Here is an 18,580-nt window from a genome sequence, read left to right as displayed (position 1 = left end):
CAGGAAGTCTGTGATCCACCTGCAGGTGGAGTCAGGCACGCTCAGCTGGGAGAGCTTCTCCTGAAGCAAATGATACACTATTCCTTTAAGATACAATTTTAATCAGATTTTTCCTTCAACCCAGAAAATCTCAAATGCTGTACATATGTAGGAATATCTGATGCACTTGAAATATAATTCTGTGAAGCTCTGGGTAAATTGTAACAAATGTACAGCATATTTGTTTCCCATTTTATTGCATTCCTTTTGAGTAAAATAGCTCAACAAATGAGTGCTCGCTTTGAATAACTGATGTTAAAACCTCAAAGTACCCAGTATCAATATTATTCTGGATACACAAGAATTCCATTGAAAACTCTTGTTCTGACTGGTGAGAAAGCTGACCATACATTACATACGTTTTCTATTCCTCAAAGTATTGAGTATTGTTTTGATATTGGTATATCAGGCATCAAACTCACTAGTCATCACTAGTATTTTGTATTTTTAATTTAAATCCTTGTTAAGATGTTCTGTCAGTGTGTTTGTAAGATTAAGAATAAACTCATGCTCATAGTGTAGGCAGTGGTAAATATAGCACTTTTCTAGTCTGAAGACCACTCAAAGCACTTTTACAACACAAGTCTACACAAGGCATCAAGTGGCTAAGCCACCAGCACATTATGAGCCATTCAAACACACACACACTGGCGGGGGCAAATTTTGGGGTTCAGTATCTTGCCCAAAGATACTTCGGCATGTGGACTGCCAAGGCCAGGGATCGAACCACCTTCTGGTAGGTGGACGACAACTCTACCGCTCTGAATGTTACGGCCCTGGCCGTATTGCGCTATGTGTTTGTTCCTGTGTGGTCCTGTGGCGTCCTTTTGTCCGGTTCATGTTTTTGTGTGTGAGTGTGTGCTCTTCTTTTTTTTAGCAGCTGTGCTGGTCCTGCCCTCCTCCGTACGCCAAGTGGTGTCGCTCTCCTATTGGTCCCTGCTGCAGCATCCAGCGTATCTTAAGCCAGGGATTTCTCATTCACCGGGGGACTCGGCTTGACAGCAGTGGCTCGTATGTTTATGGCGTTTTGGACTCAAGAACTTTGTCCCCAGATCTCCGGTGTATATTGTGGTAGAGTTAGTTTTGGTAGTGTGGTTTTTTTTGGTGGTGGGTTTTGGATCTTCTCCAGGTTTTGGTTTGTAGTTTGTTACACTGTATATATTTAGCACTATTTTGTTTTGTTTTGGCTGTGGCCCTTTTTTTACCTGTACATCAGGTCTCTTTTTGTTAATAACAATAAATTGATTGTTTACCATTGTACCTGGGTTTGGTCATGGAGTATTTGTTGATTTGGAGACAAAGTTTGTTTTTTTTGTCACTCTTTTATGTTGCGTCTTGGCTCCCCTAGACTGGGGCGTAACACTGAGCCACAGCTGCCCCAATGCTGATTTCTGACATTGAACAATCTCGGTTTTCCTGGAATCCAGCTTAATTACGTTCATGACGATCGTCTTATACAAAAATACAAAAGATGCATAACAAGAACTCAACAGTTACATCTAAACTACCACATGCTATAAGACACCAGATATACCTATGGGTTTCCTTGATCCTGTGCAATGCTGAGGTCTTGGCTGCACTTGAAAATACAATCAACAGCTGTCTAAACACCACACAAGTTCAACAAACAAGCTAAACTTTTATCCATAACAAGTTAATAGAAACTCCTCCTTACTGAGCTCTTTTCATTAGATGGAAATCTATTCTATGAGGGCCCTCGACTGAATGCAATTCAGGGCCTACCTCTCAAGGTTTGATCAGACAATTAATGGCGGTTTCTCCCATAAGAGAGACACTTACAGCACCTTGGGGGACTGTTAATGGGCTTGCACTGGACAATAACTCCTGCTCGGCACTTGCCTGCACTACTTTTACACGTTAAACAAGAGGATGAAAGGAGGGAGTGTGAGGAGGGGGAGGAGAAGAGCATCAGTACAGCAGCATCCTTCAGCCTCCTCAAAGTCAGCTAGGTGGCTATTAACCTTGGGTTGGACTGCATCAAGCAAAAAATTATTACGCAAAGTTAGAATTTTATGGTGGTGGGGGAGTGGGACAAATAAATTTAGGCCGGCAGGACAGGGTAATTGGAGGGACTAGTAATAGGGTCCCCCTGAATGAACCCAGGTGTGAGGGGAGAGAGAGAGAAGATCCAGCCCTCCTCCCCCAAGTGATTTATCCCTCATTCTTCCAGTCCTGGGGAGTGACTCATAGCCTTCAGCCACTTGGGCACCCAGCCCAACACTTCTAATTATGAGCTGATGGTGGGAGGAATTGAGGCAGGGAGGAGGAGAGCAGGGAAATTGGGAAGAGAGGGTAAGGGAGGGATAAAATGAAGCTGGCTCATGGCCCCCACTTCAGGGACCTCTCCACTAAAGCTCTTTAGCCACATAGATGACAGTAGGCAGGGCGGAGGAGTGGTGAGCGGGTGAGTGGGGCCATGCTCGGGTGCTTTATCTTGTTAGCAGCCTTAAATGCCATGCCAATGCGCCCTCTGATTTGTCATTCCACCTATTGGTGTCTGAGGGATTTGAGAGGTGCTCTGCGAGTTAAGTGAGACATTTCCACCCTGCATTTTGCTTAATGGGAGGTGGAGAGGCCAGCAGGCTTATGGATACAGCAGAAGCTAGCAGTGCTGAAATGCTAATCGAAAAACATTTTTTCACATGGTAAGTTCAAACTTAGATGATGAGCTGTCCAATGTTGGCCAGCAAATTTATACCATGTGGATAAGACCTCATGAATAAAACAGACTGTACTGACTGAGCAAGTGATTGCAATCCCTCGCATATTTTACAGCTTTACAGCTATGCTGTTTGACATTTCCATCAGAAATCAAAGGACGAGTAAAGAATATTTTGACAATACTACATGGGTTTGAATTCTGTTTGTTTTCAAAGTAAATAACTTGAGGAAATCAGCAATGCTTTCACACTAAAGACCATCACACTCTGTAATAACACTGATCTTGCAGGTTTTTTGCATGCCACTGCTAGATGGGTCAAATAAAATCTTAATCTCAATCTTTGTGAGACTGTATGATATATCTTTGAGAGATGTTAGCATAAAATGAATGCATGGAGAATTGTAGGGCTATGATGTGAATGGATGAAGAAAATAATGCAAACAACTTCCATTCTCACATATTATAAATCGGGCAGAACAAAGAAGTTTAGCTGTAGTGGTAGCACTGTCTCCTTTTCAATCAAAAATGTGGCTTTCATTTTGCACAGGCCTGTGCATTCTGCATATTTCCATGCTTTCCAGTATAAGTAGTTTGTTTGTAGATGTAGTGGAGCAATGTGTTCAACCACAACTAAGAGCAAAAGTCTTTATACCTGTTCGTAATGCTCACTATTATAGCCTCCTCCTGATTGCTTCCCACTGCCTCCTGCATATCTCTAGAACAGGGGTGGACAATTAATTTTTACAAGGGACCGCATGAGAAACCTGAGCTGTAGAGTAGGGCCGAACCAACAACTTGAATTTAATTCTGCTCAATATTAATTTTCTCCCATTGTAAAAAATAGTAAATTATATAGCTGCTACTGGTAATCAGAAGACAGAGGATATTCTGTAAATATTTCTGTATTCATTCATTCATTCATCTTCTATAGCGACTGTCCCTTTCGGGTTGTGGGGGGGCTGGAGCCTATCCCAGCTGTCAACGGGCGAGAGGCGGGGTACACCCTGAACCGGTCGCCAGTCGATTGCAGGGCAACATATAGAGACTCACACCTCACTCACACCTAAGGACACTTTTAGAGTCACCAATTAACCTAATGAGCATGTTTTTGGTCTGTGGGAGGAAGCCGGAGTGCCCGGAGAGAACCCACACATGCACGGGAAGAACATGCAAACTTCACACAGAAAGGCCCTGCCCAACCCAGGGATCGAACCAGCGACCTTCTTGCTGTGAGGCATGCGCACTACCTGCTGCACCACCATCCCGCCCAATATTTCTATAAGTATATGAAATTGTGGTGTAGGTCAAATAGGAAAATACTCCTATAGAAGTAATGAACAGTAAAAACAAAAACAATCATTACATCAGTGTTTCATTTTATTTGTTGACATGTTCATCTTCACAAATACTGAAAAGGTGTTTTGCAGTTTGTTAAAGATCAGCAGTTGGTCAACTTCATACAAAAAGCACAATGTGCTTTTAATGTTTTTCACTTTGTTTTACTTGTTCAGTAGAAAAATCCAGTCTGTCTTGGGCTTGAACAAGTGCATTGAAATCTGGATGAATGTCTGAGAATGTCTGCATTCTCTTCAAAAAACGGTTCACCTTTTTCTAGCCATTTTGTGGGATATAACTTGACATAACTTGTCCTGACAGCTGCATCTCTGGATTTGCAAAGTTTAGTAAAAAGTCCTTGCTGATTTTGCAGCTTAGCTTGCAAAGCATAGGACTCCCTCTGGATCGCTCTGGATCAGACAACTTCTTGTATTTCTCCTCATGCTTGGTCACGTAGTGACGATTCAAACTGTAAGCTTTGAACACAGCAACCTGTGGACCACAAACTAAGCTCACGGCTTTACTTTTGACTTCTGTACATAAATATTTAGCAGTCCATGTCTTGTTGAAAACGCGGCATTCGGTATCAACTTTTCTTTTTTTGGCATGAGCTAGTGCTGCACGATTAATCGAATCACAATCGCAACATCACACTGTGAGATTACATAACCGCATGAAAGACTGTCATTTGCGATTTAATGTAAACAAATATGCACGTGTGTGCCTGTGACTATTTCTCCTGTGGCGTGTGGAGCGCGGTGTCGTCACATCCACACACAGCCGCAGGTACGTCACGTGATTACCCGGCTTTCAGCAGACAGCACCAACGTGGACGTCGAAGAGGGAAACGAAGATGGACAAGCGGAGTTGGTGGCGGAAAAAAAATGCAACGTCTGTTGTATGGCGATAGTTTGGGTTCAGGTACGACGACACTGAACAGCAAGACGTGCTGTGTAAAACATGTAAAACTAAAGTCGCCACGTCCCGAGGCAATACGACCAATCTATATCAACATTTGAAACAACACAGAGAAAAATACGACGAATGCATCAAAGCCCAACCGACAGAACTGGAAACGGCCAGAAACAACCACAACGCACAATTACGGATACATATGCAAGTGTAACGCAATCCGAAAAGACCTCAAAAAGACACAAGGAAATCTTTTAAAATCTTTAAATATCTTTAATAAATATCTAAAAATAATTTGAAAATTTAAAAATCATTAATCTACGTAAAATCTTTTTTCAGTACAGGTTTACATAAATGCCAGCAGAAAGGCAACTTTTAGTTATATTTTGATATTAAGTTATTTGGACCAAAAAAAAAACAACAGTATATGTTTTGAGTTTCATGAAATATAAAAACTATCGTTACTCTCTGTGTTGTCTTTGACATTCAACCATTCATTTATAATATCGCAATCGCAATATTGTCCTCAATAATCACAATCGCACATTTTGCTCAAATTGTGCAGCACTAGCACGAGCTGACATTTTGAGGGCTAGCATCACTTGTAGCTGTTCACCCACGCATGTGCCTCCTTACATCAATTTAAAAAAACAAAAGGCACGCTTTTCAAAATAAAAGCAACACAGTTTTATTGCGTGCACAGCATAAATACTTTTTCATTTATGTTCTAATTTACGACTGACCTCACAGGGGTTGGACAGGGATGCCCTAAGGGCCGAATGTGGCCTGCGGGCTGTAAAATGCCCAGGTCTGCTATAGAGGAATTCTGTATCTTTTATGTGTCATTGTAGTGTTAATCAATTAATACAATTAATCATACAAATGAGGACATCAGTGCACAATATGGGACAGTCTATCCTTGAAGGCATTCATGGTAGAGCAATCAGTGGTGCACATGAAAAGTGATGGAAGACACACACCTAGCCATATGGTGCAGAAAGGGGGTGAGGCAATTGTCTGTTTTCAATAAGTTACAAAAAATGTAAATTGAAAAGGGGCTTCGTACACTGTTGTTCGACATGCACTTGCTGAAGTACCTATTTGAAGCATACTGAGTCCTTGATAGAATTTTGATGCAGTGCATCTCCAAGCGCACCTGTTATTTTGGTATGTGCAGCTGCACAAATGGGCTTGGTGTAGGTGGATATGAACTAGACTGGTGATTAATAAATATGCTCTCAGCCAGTCAAATTACTGGTCTCATCATACTGAAACAGCTGTGCCAATCACAGTGACACTTGACTACAATGGAGAATCTGCTTCTCCACGAAATCATGTTGTTTTCTCGATGGTACAGAGCAGCACGTGAACACACTGCATCACAAATCTACAGCCAATCTACGCTGGACTCAGGATCTATAGACACTGACTCATATGCCTCCTCTGTTCTGGATTACATCAACATGTGTTGACATCTTCACCATCCACAAACAGATAAGAACTTTTCCCAACCAGAAGCCTCCTACTAAAGGAACGCGACTCTGCCTTCAGATCTGGTGATGCAATGGCCTACAGCTCATCCAGAGTTAACCTGAAGAGAAGCAGCAGGGAAGCTAAACATGCTCACAAGCTATAGATTGAGGAGCACTTCCACAACAAGCATCAGTGACAGGATGCTACATCCAAAGTGTGTGAAGGAGCGGTATCGCAGGTCATTCCTCCCTGCAGCTGTCAGACTATACAACAAAAAATGCTCCAAGTAATCAGTGCAATAAGCTGTGCAATACAACCTGTACATCACAGTTTGTAAATACTATTTACAATTGTTTCGGATGACGTTTCTTTTTATCCCACTCTTTTGTATATACTTGTTGTTTTTAGTTTGCATGCACTTGTTATATTACTCTATCCGCTTTATTGATGCTGCTGTAATTTGGAATTTCCCCTCGTGGGACTAATAAAGGAATATTGAATTGAATTTAATTGAATTGAACAACGCCGACCCCTGCCGCATGTGGCCGGGCATCCAGGCCATCACAGACTATCAGCCAAAAAAGACAGCCCCACCAACCAGCAATGCCTCCCTCCCTGATGAGCTCAACACCTTCTACACTCGCTTCGACTGCGACAACAAACAACCAGCCACCAAAACTGCTCCCCACCCATGTGAACAGCCCCTCACACTCTCCACTTATGACATGCATTTTGCACTCAGCAGGGTGAATGTACATAAGGCTGCTGGCCCTGGCTATTTGCTGGTTCCAACTTCTGAAATGTTCCAAACTTCTCAAAAAGATTTGCTGCTTGTGTTTGGGTTTTATTGTGATGGGCAATTTGTATATACTATATTCTGACTTTTTGTAATAAACAACTGATTCATTTGGGGCCAAAATTAACAACTACTTTTTGATTAATCAATCAGTAGAGTCTCTTTTCGAACTAATACTTGTCAAAAATGCCCATGACACCTCCTAAATTCTAAGGTGTTTTTTTCATCCTGATTTTCATCCTGCTTGTTAAGTCCAAGTAAGATATTCAATCAACAATAATACAAATCATAGATAAGTAGGAAATCTTCCAAATGAATAGGCTATTATTAATATCTGATTATAAGTCTATGCACACAATAGTTGAAGAACCAACTTGAAAGGTTGTGTTGAAGTTGTTACAGGCTGTGGATAAGTAATGTGACATTTGATTGTTTGTTGTCATGAATGGCTGAGTGGTGCATCACATTAAATGTTGCCACTGCAAGGAACTGAGGACGGCATTTATCTCCTTTCTTTTCAAAAAGGATGGTCTAGTGTATCCTCTGCTAAAGGAGATACAAAAGGAAGCACTGAAGCACCTTTCCTTAGCATTTGGAGAATTCAAGCAGCTCTTATCATGGCTGCCACTTAGATATTTAGTTAGTCAGTTAAGAACCTTACTAAGCAAAAAAAAAAAAAAAAAAAAAAAAAACTATTCGAACACAACGCCCCTTATGTTTCATTTAAGCTTCCATATCTGGCAATAAAAGTCATGCAGTCTCAATTACTCTCTTTCCACGTTATGCTACATCAGTGACTAAGTTTACATGCAGTCAATATTCGGGTTACGGTCAATATTCCGGTTTCTGAAACATTCAGAATAACCTGTTTACATGCGTGAGCAAACAGGGTTAATCCTGTATACATGGTAATTATAAATCAATTGGGATATCCTGATCAAAACAGCGACGCACAGACAATGTGTGCAATCAAACTTGATACCGCTAAATGATTGGTTGTTAGCGTGTCACTCCCACTGATCAGTGATCACTCCCTATGTTGCTGGGGTTACCTGAGAGCGAGTGCCTTTGTTCATGCAACCAGCCTTGCTTTGCAACTTGTGGTTTCTTCCGACGAAGAAAAAAATTATCGAATGTTCTATCGAACGCATTTTTTATTGATATTGATTACGTGTCTATCGCGAGACATATCGTTATCATTTTATCGCCCAGCCCTACACAGAAGACAAATTAATGTTCCGATGGGGATATTCCAATAGGCGTATACATGACCAAATATTCGGGTTAGAAAAGGAGTAACCCAGGGGTCATATTCAAGTTTTTAAAAACCGGAATATGAGCCCATGGTGAAGTCAGCCCATAATAAGATGTTTACATGGCCATGCGCAACCGGGTTATTGCTGATATTCCGGTTATGAAAGGGTTTTTGACTGCATGTAAACGTAGCCAGTGTTTTTCAATTCTGGTCCTTGGGGACCCCTGCCCTGAATGTTTTAGACGTTTCCTGCTCCAACACACCTGATTCAAACCGCAGAGTTTGATGATGAGCTGACCATTTGAATCAGGTGTGGTGGAGGAAACATCTAAAACATGCAGGGCAGGGGTCCCTGAGGACCGGAAATTAAAAAACACTGTGCTACATGTTATACTACTGAGAAAATGAACAGAATCATCTGCAGCTGCTTGAAACTACAGATTTACATTTGAAATACAGCTTTTAACACATAACCCCTACTTCAGCCAACTTTTTTGCTTGAGACCTTATGACCTAGGAAACATCAGTCTAAAGCAAACTGAAAGCAAACTCCACCCACTGAGGAAGACCATTAGTTGCAGCTGAAAGCTCTGGAGAAGGCCAGTAAATGGATCTTGAGCTCATTTCTGTTTGTTTAGTTTAACTATATTTCTGAAATATTAATATCTTACATACACATTCTTCTATATCTTTTGAATGAAATCTTAAAATGATAAAATGCTAATTCATTTAAATCAAAAATAATATTTGTATTTCATTTCTGTTTGCGTTTTCTGTTTCGCTGTGTTTGACCCACGTGTAAATAAAATGTTATGTTATGTAATTGTTGAGCCTAGTAGATGCAGCATCACATATCTCTCAAGAAGAGAGACCATGCAGTAGCAGGATATTTGCACAATGCCTTGTTTTAACCAAAATTTTTTTTTGGGGGGGGGGGTAAATGTATGGGGACACAATCTACTATTATGTACTAAATGAGCAGAACAGGGGATGCTTGTCGTCTACACTTATGGACGACTTCCTTTCCATCTGGCTTTAAATGATATGAGACGTCTGAACTGCTTTTCTTACCTGGTTGTCGAATTTGAGTGACTGTGTGCCCACAAGGAAACGAACGGCATCAGTTTCAGCTGTTTGGGCAGTAAGTGCTCGTGCCTGAAAAACAGATCCAAAAAACTCGGCTACACTAACGTTACCCATTAACATGAACACGTTTTCGGGTATAGAATAGAATCGAATATAGAACAATTAGTATAGTGTTACATAGACCAGAATCACAAAGTGCTGCTAATAAGACATTTAGAATATAACACTTAGCTTGTACTCACACGCAGGTAATTAGTAATGAATGATGTGACAGTGCGACAGCAAAGTGTACCTGAAATTCGAGACCATAAATAACAGGAGCGTCGTCCTCCATTTTGCAGTTGTTGCAAAAGTTAACGCTTTGTAATCTTTTTTTTTTTTTTTTTTTTTTTAAAAAAGATCCTCTTGCGATGAAAGCAGTTCAAAAAATTCTTACTGTTCTATGCACAGCCCAAAGCACAACATAATACACTTCCGCGATTTACGAACGGCAAAAAAATAGGCTTACGACTAAATTACGTAACAACCGTCGTGCAACGTTGAATAGGCTACTAAAAGTACGCGGATGAAGTCAAGAATACTAAAATAAAGGGCAGCATGAAATTTGACAGCTCTAGAACACCGTACATGTAGCTAGAGCTGCGCATGCGCACTAGGGTTGTATTGGACAGTCCGCCGTAAGGTAAGAAAGCAATCGCGTTTGTGTTTCAGTTTGTTGTCTGTCATTGCGTGGTGATATGGATAACCGGGTAGCATGTTCCGTGCTTTTTAAAGTGTGGACAGCTATTAGTGAAGAATGTGTTTGACATATGCAACCAACTCTTGAGGTAAGTAGCTTATGATAGCCAACCAGCTAATGTAGCATTAGCAACATATCAACGAGTATCTTACTAAACAGACAACAATCCTCCGATATCCCGGGTAGCCATTCTTTCGTGACAAGACTTAGTGCACGAATAAAAGGCTAGAGACTGACTCGATGTCTTTTGCTGTACTTCAAAGCTGATGATAAGAGCTAACTAAAATGGCGTTTGCTTGCAATGACAGGAAGTGTCAAAGAAAGATTACATAACGTTAGTGTTGTAAAACAGAATATTGGTCATTAACTGATACAAAGGGTTATTGTCCTTTTTTGCTGTGTTAAATTGTCAAGGGCAGTAAGATGGATTGTGGGGAGGCTCCTGCTCAGCGGCCAGTAACCTTGGACATCACAGTGGAAGGTGTAACCAAGGAAGCCCCAGACCTTCCAGAGCCTACCCCCACTCAGATCCCTTCCAGAGACAATGGTGTTCCCCAGGAAGAGAGCATTGACCTTGGCAGGGAGTTTGCCACTCCTCATGAAGACAGCAGTGCTACACCATCAGAGAGCCTGATGGACAAGCTCAATGACCAAATGATGGAGAGCGTCATGATTTCTGACTCGCCTAATAACAGTGAGGAGGAAGATGTAGCTCCCATTGACTCCTTTCTTGATGGAGTAGAAGAGGAGGAGAAATCACTGGAAACACCAGGTGAAACAAAGGACCAAAGTGAAATTGGACAGGACACAACTGAGGTTAAAGTTTCAGTGGAAGAAAAGGAGAAAGGTGGTCCTGAGGAAAAAATTGAAGACAACATAAAGGAGCAGACAGCTGCACAACAGCAAGCCACAGCCTGTGTTTCACTTCAAGGTGAGAGCCCATCTGGTCTTAAAAGACCGGAACCAGCACTACAAGAAGCTAAAGGGACAAGCCCAAAAGACGAGCCTGTGCCAGTGTGCACCATATTCAGCCAGGGCACACAGCCGAAGTCTCTAGTGCCTGACGGGTTCCAGCCCACCCTCATCAAATCCCCCAGTTTTAGCATGGGGAGTAGTGGAGGAAGCACTGAGGTAGTAACCCCTAGCAAGTTGATGGCCCCCCTTGTGTGCCAGCCCAGCCCAAGCCTCAGTAAGTTCTTCGCTGACAATGGACAGGCCAACCCAGCCTCTGACTTCTTTGATTCCTTTACGGCTCCCTTCTCCTTTATCTCTGTTTCAAACCCAAATGCTGAGATCCCTCCTGGCCCTAGCCCAGTGCCCATAGCCCCCACCCCTGATCGCCAGCTCTCTTCCACCTCCTCTTCCATCTCCACCCCTGGAGGAACTTTGGACTCTGGTGCTCCCACCCCTAGCTCAGTCTTTGGCCATGCCCCAACTGAATCCACCACCAAGCCCCAACCAAATCCACCCCAAGTAGTCTCAGCTCCATCTCAAGTCATTGCCCCAGCTACTCACCCTCAGCCCTTCAACCAACTCCAGGCTGTGTTCTCGGGCAGTGATGACCCATTTGCGACAGCACTGAGCCTGTGTGAGGTTGACAGGCGCCATGATGCCTGGCTGCCATCTGAGGAGACCAGAAAGGTTTTGATCTCTGTGGCCACCCAGCACTATAACTCTGCCTATGTAGAGACCAACAGACTCACCATGCCTGGACTCAAGTTTGACAACCTGCAGGTAGAGAAAGCACTTAGATAGTCAAATGCTTATGACATAACATGTGTCTTTAGAAATAACTGGGAGCAAATTTCTCATTTTACAGTATGTCATTCAAAACAGTGAAAGATGTCCTCTGAACTTCACTTTATTACTCAGTCTGCAAAAAACAGTTAAGCAATGAATTTATCTGTCTCTGGAGGTCTTCAGAAACAACCCTCAGACATAAGAAATCTGATTGTGATGTCATCTGATGATGTTATTTTGACTATTACTTTTGAAAATCTGTCTTTTCTAAGTCTCCCAACTTTGCAGAAGTCCAATACTAACTCACTGGAGTAGTCAGTAGGAACATAACGAGAACACATAAAACAATAACTGTTTCTCATGAATATATGTAATGAAAGTATGATTTTTAGCACATTTTTTGCACAGTTGTGTCGTTTAAATCGAGGCAAAAACAGCAAATGTAACTGAATGTCATTTTTTGGGTAGAATTGCACAAAATGTTACACATTTTTAACAATGTGGCTGTATGTACAACATTTCCAAATTTGGTTGCAGTCCAGTTTAGCATTAAATATTTATGACCTATTAAGTACATTAGGCCACACCTTCAAAAGTTTGGTAACCAATTACAGACAAAAACAGACTCAAGTTTTTTTTTTTTTTTTGCATCCATCATTCCCACCAAGCATTATTGATGCGAATGCCTTCGGTGAAAATGCCCATCGCAGATGTTGAGAGCCCATGGCGACACTTTCAGATGCTTTGTTTGCTCCAACCAACCATAGAAAGCCCACAACTATATGATTTATATTTATATAAAACACAGAAACTCAAACACATCAAATCTGCACTTCTAAGAAGCTCAAACCTGTTTTGCCATTTTTCTTTTGTTTATCAACCATATGAATGATTGAAATTGTATTAATTCTAATTCTGTTCAAGTCTTTGGGATGTCCATGTCATTTTTTGTCCCCAAATCTACTTCATTCAATTTTGAGTAATAATCAATAACAAATCCAGATCTGGTATTTTTAGATCCTGAGTGTAAATACCAGCATGATAATTCTTAGTTCTCTTGCTTGTACAGTGTTATGTTCCTTTACTAATGTTAAATTTCTATGTATGTTTCACTGCAGGGCGACGCTGTAAAAGATGTAATGCTTCGTTTCCTAGGAGAACAGGCAGCAATGAAGCGTCAGGTCCTCACTGCCAACTCTGTGGAACAGTCCTTCACAGGCCTCAAACAACTGATTGTAAGTCACTCACTGTACTTATTGTGTATGACTAATTTGTTCATGTTCACTTCTGAGCATCAGAACATCATTCAACAGCAATGGCAGTCTAGAGTATATAGTCATGTATAAAAAGAAATCAGCACCTTTACAAAAATCTCAACAGCAAGTGAGTAAGTGGACCTTGAGAGGACATTGCTTTGTCAATAGCGTCTTATTGGGTTTCAATCAAATTCTGTGAGATTTCATAGGCCATGCAACTTGGTTTATTTTCCATAACATACATACATATACATATATTACAAAAAAATACAGACCTGCAATAAGATACAGGTCAAAATTAGACAGGCATGGGCACAGCAGCATGATGCAAGCCCTGATTCTGTTTCTGCTCACCCCCATGTTCTCATATCCAGTGCTGAATAATAGTGACATCGGTAAAACTGCTTGAGAACGCTAGGCTGGCAGCACTTTCTCTACTGCCATACAATAAAACCACCTCGAGTACTTTAACAGCTTTGTCAGGTAGGGATGCAGCAGTCAAGCCGAGAGCGATATCACAGCTATTTCTGGTTAAACAAAATAGATCTTACTCATTAACAAAAAGGTATCTCTGCAGGGATCCTTGCCATAATGTATGCTTATAACAATGTAAGCCTGGAGAGATTATATTGCAGCACTTTTCGCTGCTGCCAGCTCCTGCAATCTTCTTCAATAGTGGATACACTCCAAAAATTGTTGTCTCCATTAGTCACATGGACTCAAAAATGTAGGAAAATGGGGTCCATAATCAGATGCGCATGTGCCGACCGTGCATGCAGCCTGTCGCAGTCGTTCGTGTTTCTTTTTTTAGTTTTACAAATTCTTTTGCTCTATTCTTTATCATTAATACCTGCAATTTTATCACCGTCATTTTGAAGCTGTGCCCTCTCCAAACATGTTGGCTGAGAGAGTTCTGGTTTGTTTTCTCACTTTGGAATTGCTACTCTCACTGGGACACAGCACCGATGTGCAGCACATTGTTTACTCCAGAGATCAGCTGATCGCACTGAGGCCGGCCGGCTTGTCGGCCAGAACATCAGAGATCCCCGCTGAAATCTCTAGGAAAACACACAGGGGATGCAGGGGAGGACAGAAACAGTGGAGGAAAAGAGCTGGGTTGAGACAACAGAGGCTTATTGAGAAGAGGAGATGTAAGCCGTGTCTCCCCCCTCTCATCATCGGCAATGTGAGGTCACTGGCAAATAGAGCGGATGAGCTAACAGCACTCGCCAGGAGTCAGAGGGAGTACCGGGAGTGCAGTCTGATTTGTTTTTCTCAGACATGGTTGCACCAGTTCATACCCAACGACAACGTCTCCATCAGTGGCTTTCAGACTGTTTGGCCCGACCAGGGTTGCACCGAGAGTGATAAGGGTAAAGGAGGGAGGCTCACCGTTCTAGTCAACAACCGTGGTGTAATCCTGGTCTCTCCTGGTCAAGGAACGTATCAGTTGCCCGGACATTGAACTGTTGGCTGTTGGGCTCAGGCCATATTATTTGCCCAGGGAGTTTTCGCATGCCATTATTGCTGCTGTTTACATCCCCCCCCCGCCAACCCGACGTCAGCATGTGATGCCATTCACTCCGCTGTAGCCCATCTGCAAATTGAACACCCGAGTGCATTCATCGCTATCTCAGGTGACTTCAACCACGTCGCCATGGCAACAACACTGCCCAATTTCACTCAGTATGTGAGCTGTCCTACAAGAGAGGAGAGAACCCTGGACTTGCTGTATGCTAATGCCAAGGATGCATGCAGCTGCTCCCCCCTCCCCCCTCTGGGCAGGTCAGACCACAACCTTGTGCACCTCACTCCCTGTTATGTGCCTCTGGTGTAGTCAGCCTTTGACCACAAGGACAGTGAGGAGATGGTCAGAGGAGACATATGAGACACTGTAGGGCTGTTTTGAGGTGACAGACTGGCAGGCACTCTGTGAGCCACATGGGGAGGACATTGATGGGCTCACAGAGTGCATCAAGGACTATATCACTTTCTGTGTGGACTCCACTGTCCCAGCCAGGACTGTCCATTGTTATCCAAATAACAAGCCATGGGTGACAAAGGACATCAAAGTCATCCTCAATGAGAAGAAGAGGGCTTTCAGAGCTGGTAACAGGGATGAGGTGAGAACGATACAGAGGGAACTGAAGGTGAAGATCAAGGAGGCTAAGGAGAAATACAGGAGGAAGCTGGAGTGGAAACTCCAGCAGAACAACTTGAGAGAGGTCTGGAGTGGTATGAGGACCATCACTGGCTTCAGAATGACCAACAGCAGAGGAGTTGAAGGCAGCATTGACAAGGCTAATGAACTGAATCTGTTTTTTAATAGATTTGACACTTCAGGCTTGGCTGGCTTGGCCCCCCTCTGACCCCTCTGCTGTCTGTCCTGGACAACCACCATCAACCACTCCCCACTCTGTAGCGATCAGCTGTCACGACCACGGGAGGTTACTCGCGTTCATCCCCGCATGTACACACCCCTTCGCCGTCACATACACCCCTCCGCTCCGGAGCCAATGGTGGCCGACACCTAGTCGTCTTAGGTTGATGACGAAATCCAAGATGGCGCGCATAGTCCGACGAGGGAGCGGTGAGGCCGTCCTGCCGAAGGTCAGCGTTTTGCCGTGCTTCTTTTCTTTCGTTGCAATAAGTCCGCGTATGCACTGGAAGCCGTGTGGTTGTAATCCTGGTTGTTAAAACACCGGAACGACGGAGCCGTGGATCTCTCCTGGAGGAAGGAAGTACTTTTGATTTGCTGATGTGTTGTTGTGGTATGATTTGTTTGCTCTGTTGCTATTTTGCTGGTTGATTATTTCTTTAATACACAGTGTGCATTCAACCCTATACGCAGTGTTATTGTGTTGTTTGTGGCTTGCTTCATTGTTGGTTGTTGATTCTGCTTGTATTTTAATATTTTATGTGCGACTGACAAACAAACAAAAAAAATACTGACTCACGTGAACGTCGAGGACTGTGATTGGTCCGTTCAGAACATAATTTTCGGTTCAGTCGCAGCCCTATGTTGGCAGCACAACAACACCGCCATTTTCAAAGTTTCTGTGGTGAGAGCGTCAAGAAAAACTGGACCAAGCCGAAGAAAGAATTATTGAGGACATACGCAAGTACGACCACCTCTAGAACTCCTCTTCGCGGCAGCAAGAGCCCCCCGAAACCATACAAAGACACAGCCACACCCCCCTAGCGGCTTGGCGGTGAATTGCGGAGCAACGCGTTCCCTCGACGCAGAACTATGAATGCTCAGTGACGGCGTAGGGTGTACGGCGTCGCCGCGACGCAGAAGCGTAAACCAAGCTTAAGTCTTCAGAGGCTCCCCATGCTGTGGAAGACGTCGTGCCTTATTCCTGTGCCAAAGACATCACGGCCCAGGGCCTCAAAGGATTACAGACCTGTGGCACTGACCTCCCACATTATGAAGACCCTGGAGAGACTCGTCCTGGAGCAGCTCCGGCCCATGGTCAAGCCACTCTTGGATCCCCTTCAGTTCGCCTATCAGCGTCGACTTGGAGTTGAGGATGGCATCATCTACCTGCTCAACCGTGTCTACGCCCACCTGGACAAGCCGGCGAACACTGTTAGGGTTATGTTTTTTGACTTCTCCAGTATATTTAACACCATTCATCCAGCTCTACTGGGTGACAAACTGACAGCTATGCAGGTGGACGCCCCCCTAGTGTCCTGGATTGTGGACTACCTGACTGGCAGACCACAGTATGTGTGCCTGCGACACTGTCTGTCAGACAGAGTGGTCAGCAACACTGGGGCCCCACAGTGTTGCTGTTCTCTATTCATACCCCTTGAACTTTTCTACATTTTGTCACATTATGACCACAAACATAAATATGTTTTATTGGAATGTCATGTGAAAGACCAACACAAAGTGGCACACATTTGTGAAGTACAAAGAAAATTATACATGATTTAATTTTTTTTTTTTTTAACAAATACAAAACTGAAAAGTGTGGTGTGCAAAAGTATTCAGCCCCTCCCCCCCCCCCCCGAGTCAGTACTTTGTGGAACCACCTTTTGCTGCAATTACAGCTGCAAGTCTTTTGGGGTATGTCTTAACAGCTTTGTACATCTAGAGACTAAAATTTTTGCTCATTCTTCTATGCAAAACAGCTCAAGCTCAGTCAGATTAGATGGAGAGTGTTTGTGAATGGCAGTTTTCAGATCTTGCCACAGATTGTCGATTGGATTTGGCTCTAGACTTTAACTGGGCCATTCTAAGACATGAATATGTTTTGTTTTAAACCATGGCATTGTAGCCCTGGCTTTATGTTTACGGTCGTTGTCCTGCTGGAAGGTGAACCTCCGCCCCAGTCTCAAGTCCTTTGCAGACTCCAACAGGTTTTCTTCCAGGATTGCCCTGTATTTGGCTCCATCCATTTTTCCATCAACTCTGACCATATTCCCTGTCCCTGCTGAAAAGAAGCACCTCCAGAGCATGATGCTGCCACCATCATGTTTGACAGTAGGGATGGTGTGTTCAGAGTGATGTGCAGTGTTAGTTTTCCGCCACACATAGCGTTTTGCACTTGCACAAAAGTTCAATTTTGGTCTCATCTAACCAGAGCACCTTCTTCCACATGCTTGCTGTGTCCCCCACATGGCTTTTGGCAAACTGCAAATGGGACTTCTTATGGTTTTCTTTTAACAATGGCTTTCTTCTTGCCACTCTTCCATAAAGGCCAGATTTGTACAGTGCACGCCCAATAGTTGTCTTGTGGGCAGATTCCCCCACCTGAGCTGTGGAGCTCTGCAGTTCGTCCAGAGTCACCATGGGTCTCTTGGCTGCATCTCCGATCAGTGCTGTCCTTGTGCGGCCTGTAAGTTTAGGTGGACGGCCGTGTCTTGGTAGGTTTGCAGTTGTGTCATACTCTTTCCATTTCTGGATGGTTGATTAAACAGTGCTCTGTGAGATGTTCAAAGCTTGTGAAATCTTTTTTATAGCCTAACCCTGCTTTAAGCTTCTCCGCAACTTTATCCCTGACCTGTCTGGTGTGTTCCTTGGATTTCATGATGCTATTTGCTCCCAATATTCTCTTAACAAACCTCTGAGGCTGTCACAGAACAGCTGTATTTGTACTGAGATTAGATTACACTCAGGTGGACTCTATTTAGTCATTAGGTCAAGATTCGATCATTCAGCAATCATCAGGCAACTTCTGAAAGCACTCAGGGAAAAGGGAGCTGAATACTTTTGCACACCGCACTTTTCAGTTTTCATTCATTCATTCATTCATTC

At 43.1% G+C, this 18,580-nt stretch overlaps 2 protein-coding genes across 5 annotated transcripts in view; one reads left to right on the top strand and one right to left on the bottom strand.

Annotated features, from left to right (window-relative positions):
- Positions 1-10,085, bottom strand: part of eipr1 (EARP complex and GARP complex interacting protein 1) — a 140,991-nt gene extending 130,906 nt beyond the window's left edge. The window contains exons 1-2 of the mRNA XM_076748096.1: positions 9,872-10,085; positions 9,565-9,648 (exon numbers count right to left, since the gene is read on the bottom strand). Coding sequence (XP_076604211.1) covers positions 9,565-9,648; positions 9,872-9,913 — 126 coding nt within the window. The 5' untranslated portion in view covers positions 9,914-10,085. The remainder of the gene's footprint in view (positions 1-9,564; positions 9,649-9,871) is intronic.
- Positions 10,086-10,204: 119 nt separating this feature from the next.
- trappc12 (trafficking protein particle complex subunit 12) overlaps positions 10,205-18,580 on the top strand; it is a 42,391-nt gene continuing 34,015 nt past the window's right edge. The window contains exons 1-3 of one of the 4 annotated variants that reach the window (XM_076748087.1): positions 10,205-10,261; positions 10,733-12,052; positions 13,177-13,293. In XM_076748087.1, coding sequence (XP_076604202.1) covers positions 10,742-12,052; positions 13,177-13,293 — 1,428 coding nt within the window. In that variant the 5' untranslated portion in view covers positions 10,205-10,261; positions 10,733-10,741. Of the gene's footprint in view, positions 10,407-10,732; positions 12,053-13,176; positions 13,294-18,580 lie in introns of all 4 variants that reach the window. The other 3 variants (XM_076748089.1, XM_076748086.1, XM_076748088.1) reach the window with 3 other exon arrangements.

The sequence above is a fragment of the Chaetodon auriga genome, chromosome 14 (assembly GCF_051107435.1).
Source record: "Chaetodon auriga isolate fChaAug3 chromosome 14, fChaAug3.hap1, whole genome shotgun sequence".
Taxonomy (NCBI): Eukaryota; Metazoa; Chordata; class Actinopteri; order Chaetodontiformes; family Chaetodontidae; genus Chaetodon; species Chaetodon auriga.
Note: the sequence above shows the minus strand (reverse complement) of the source record. Positions and strands in the feature narration are given on the sequence as shown.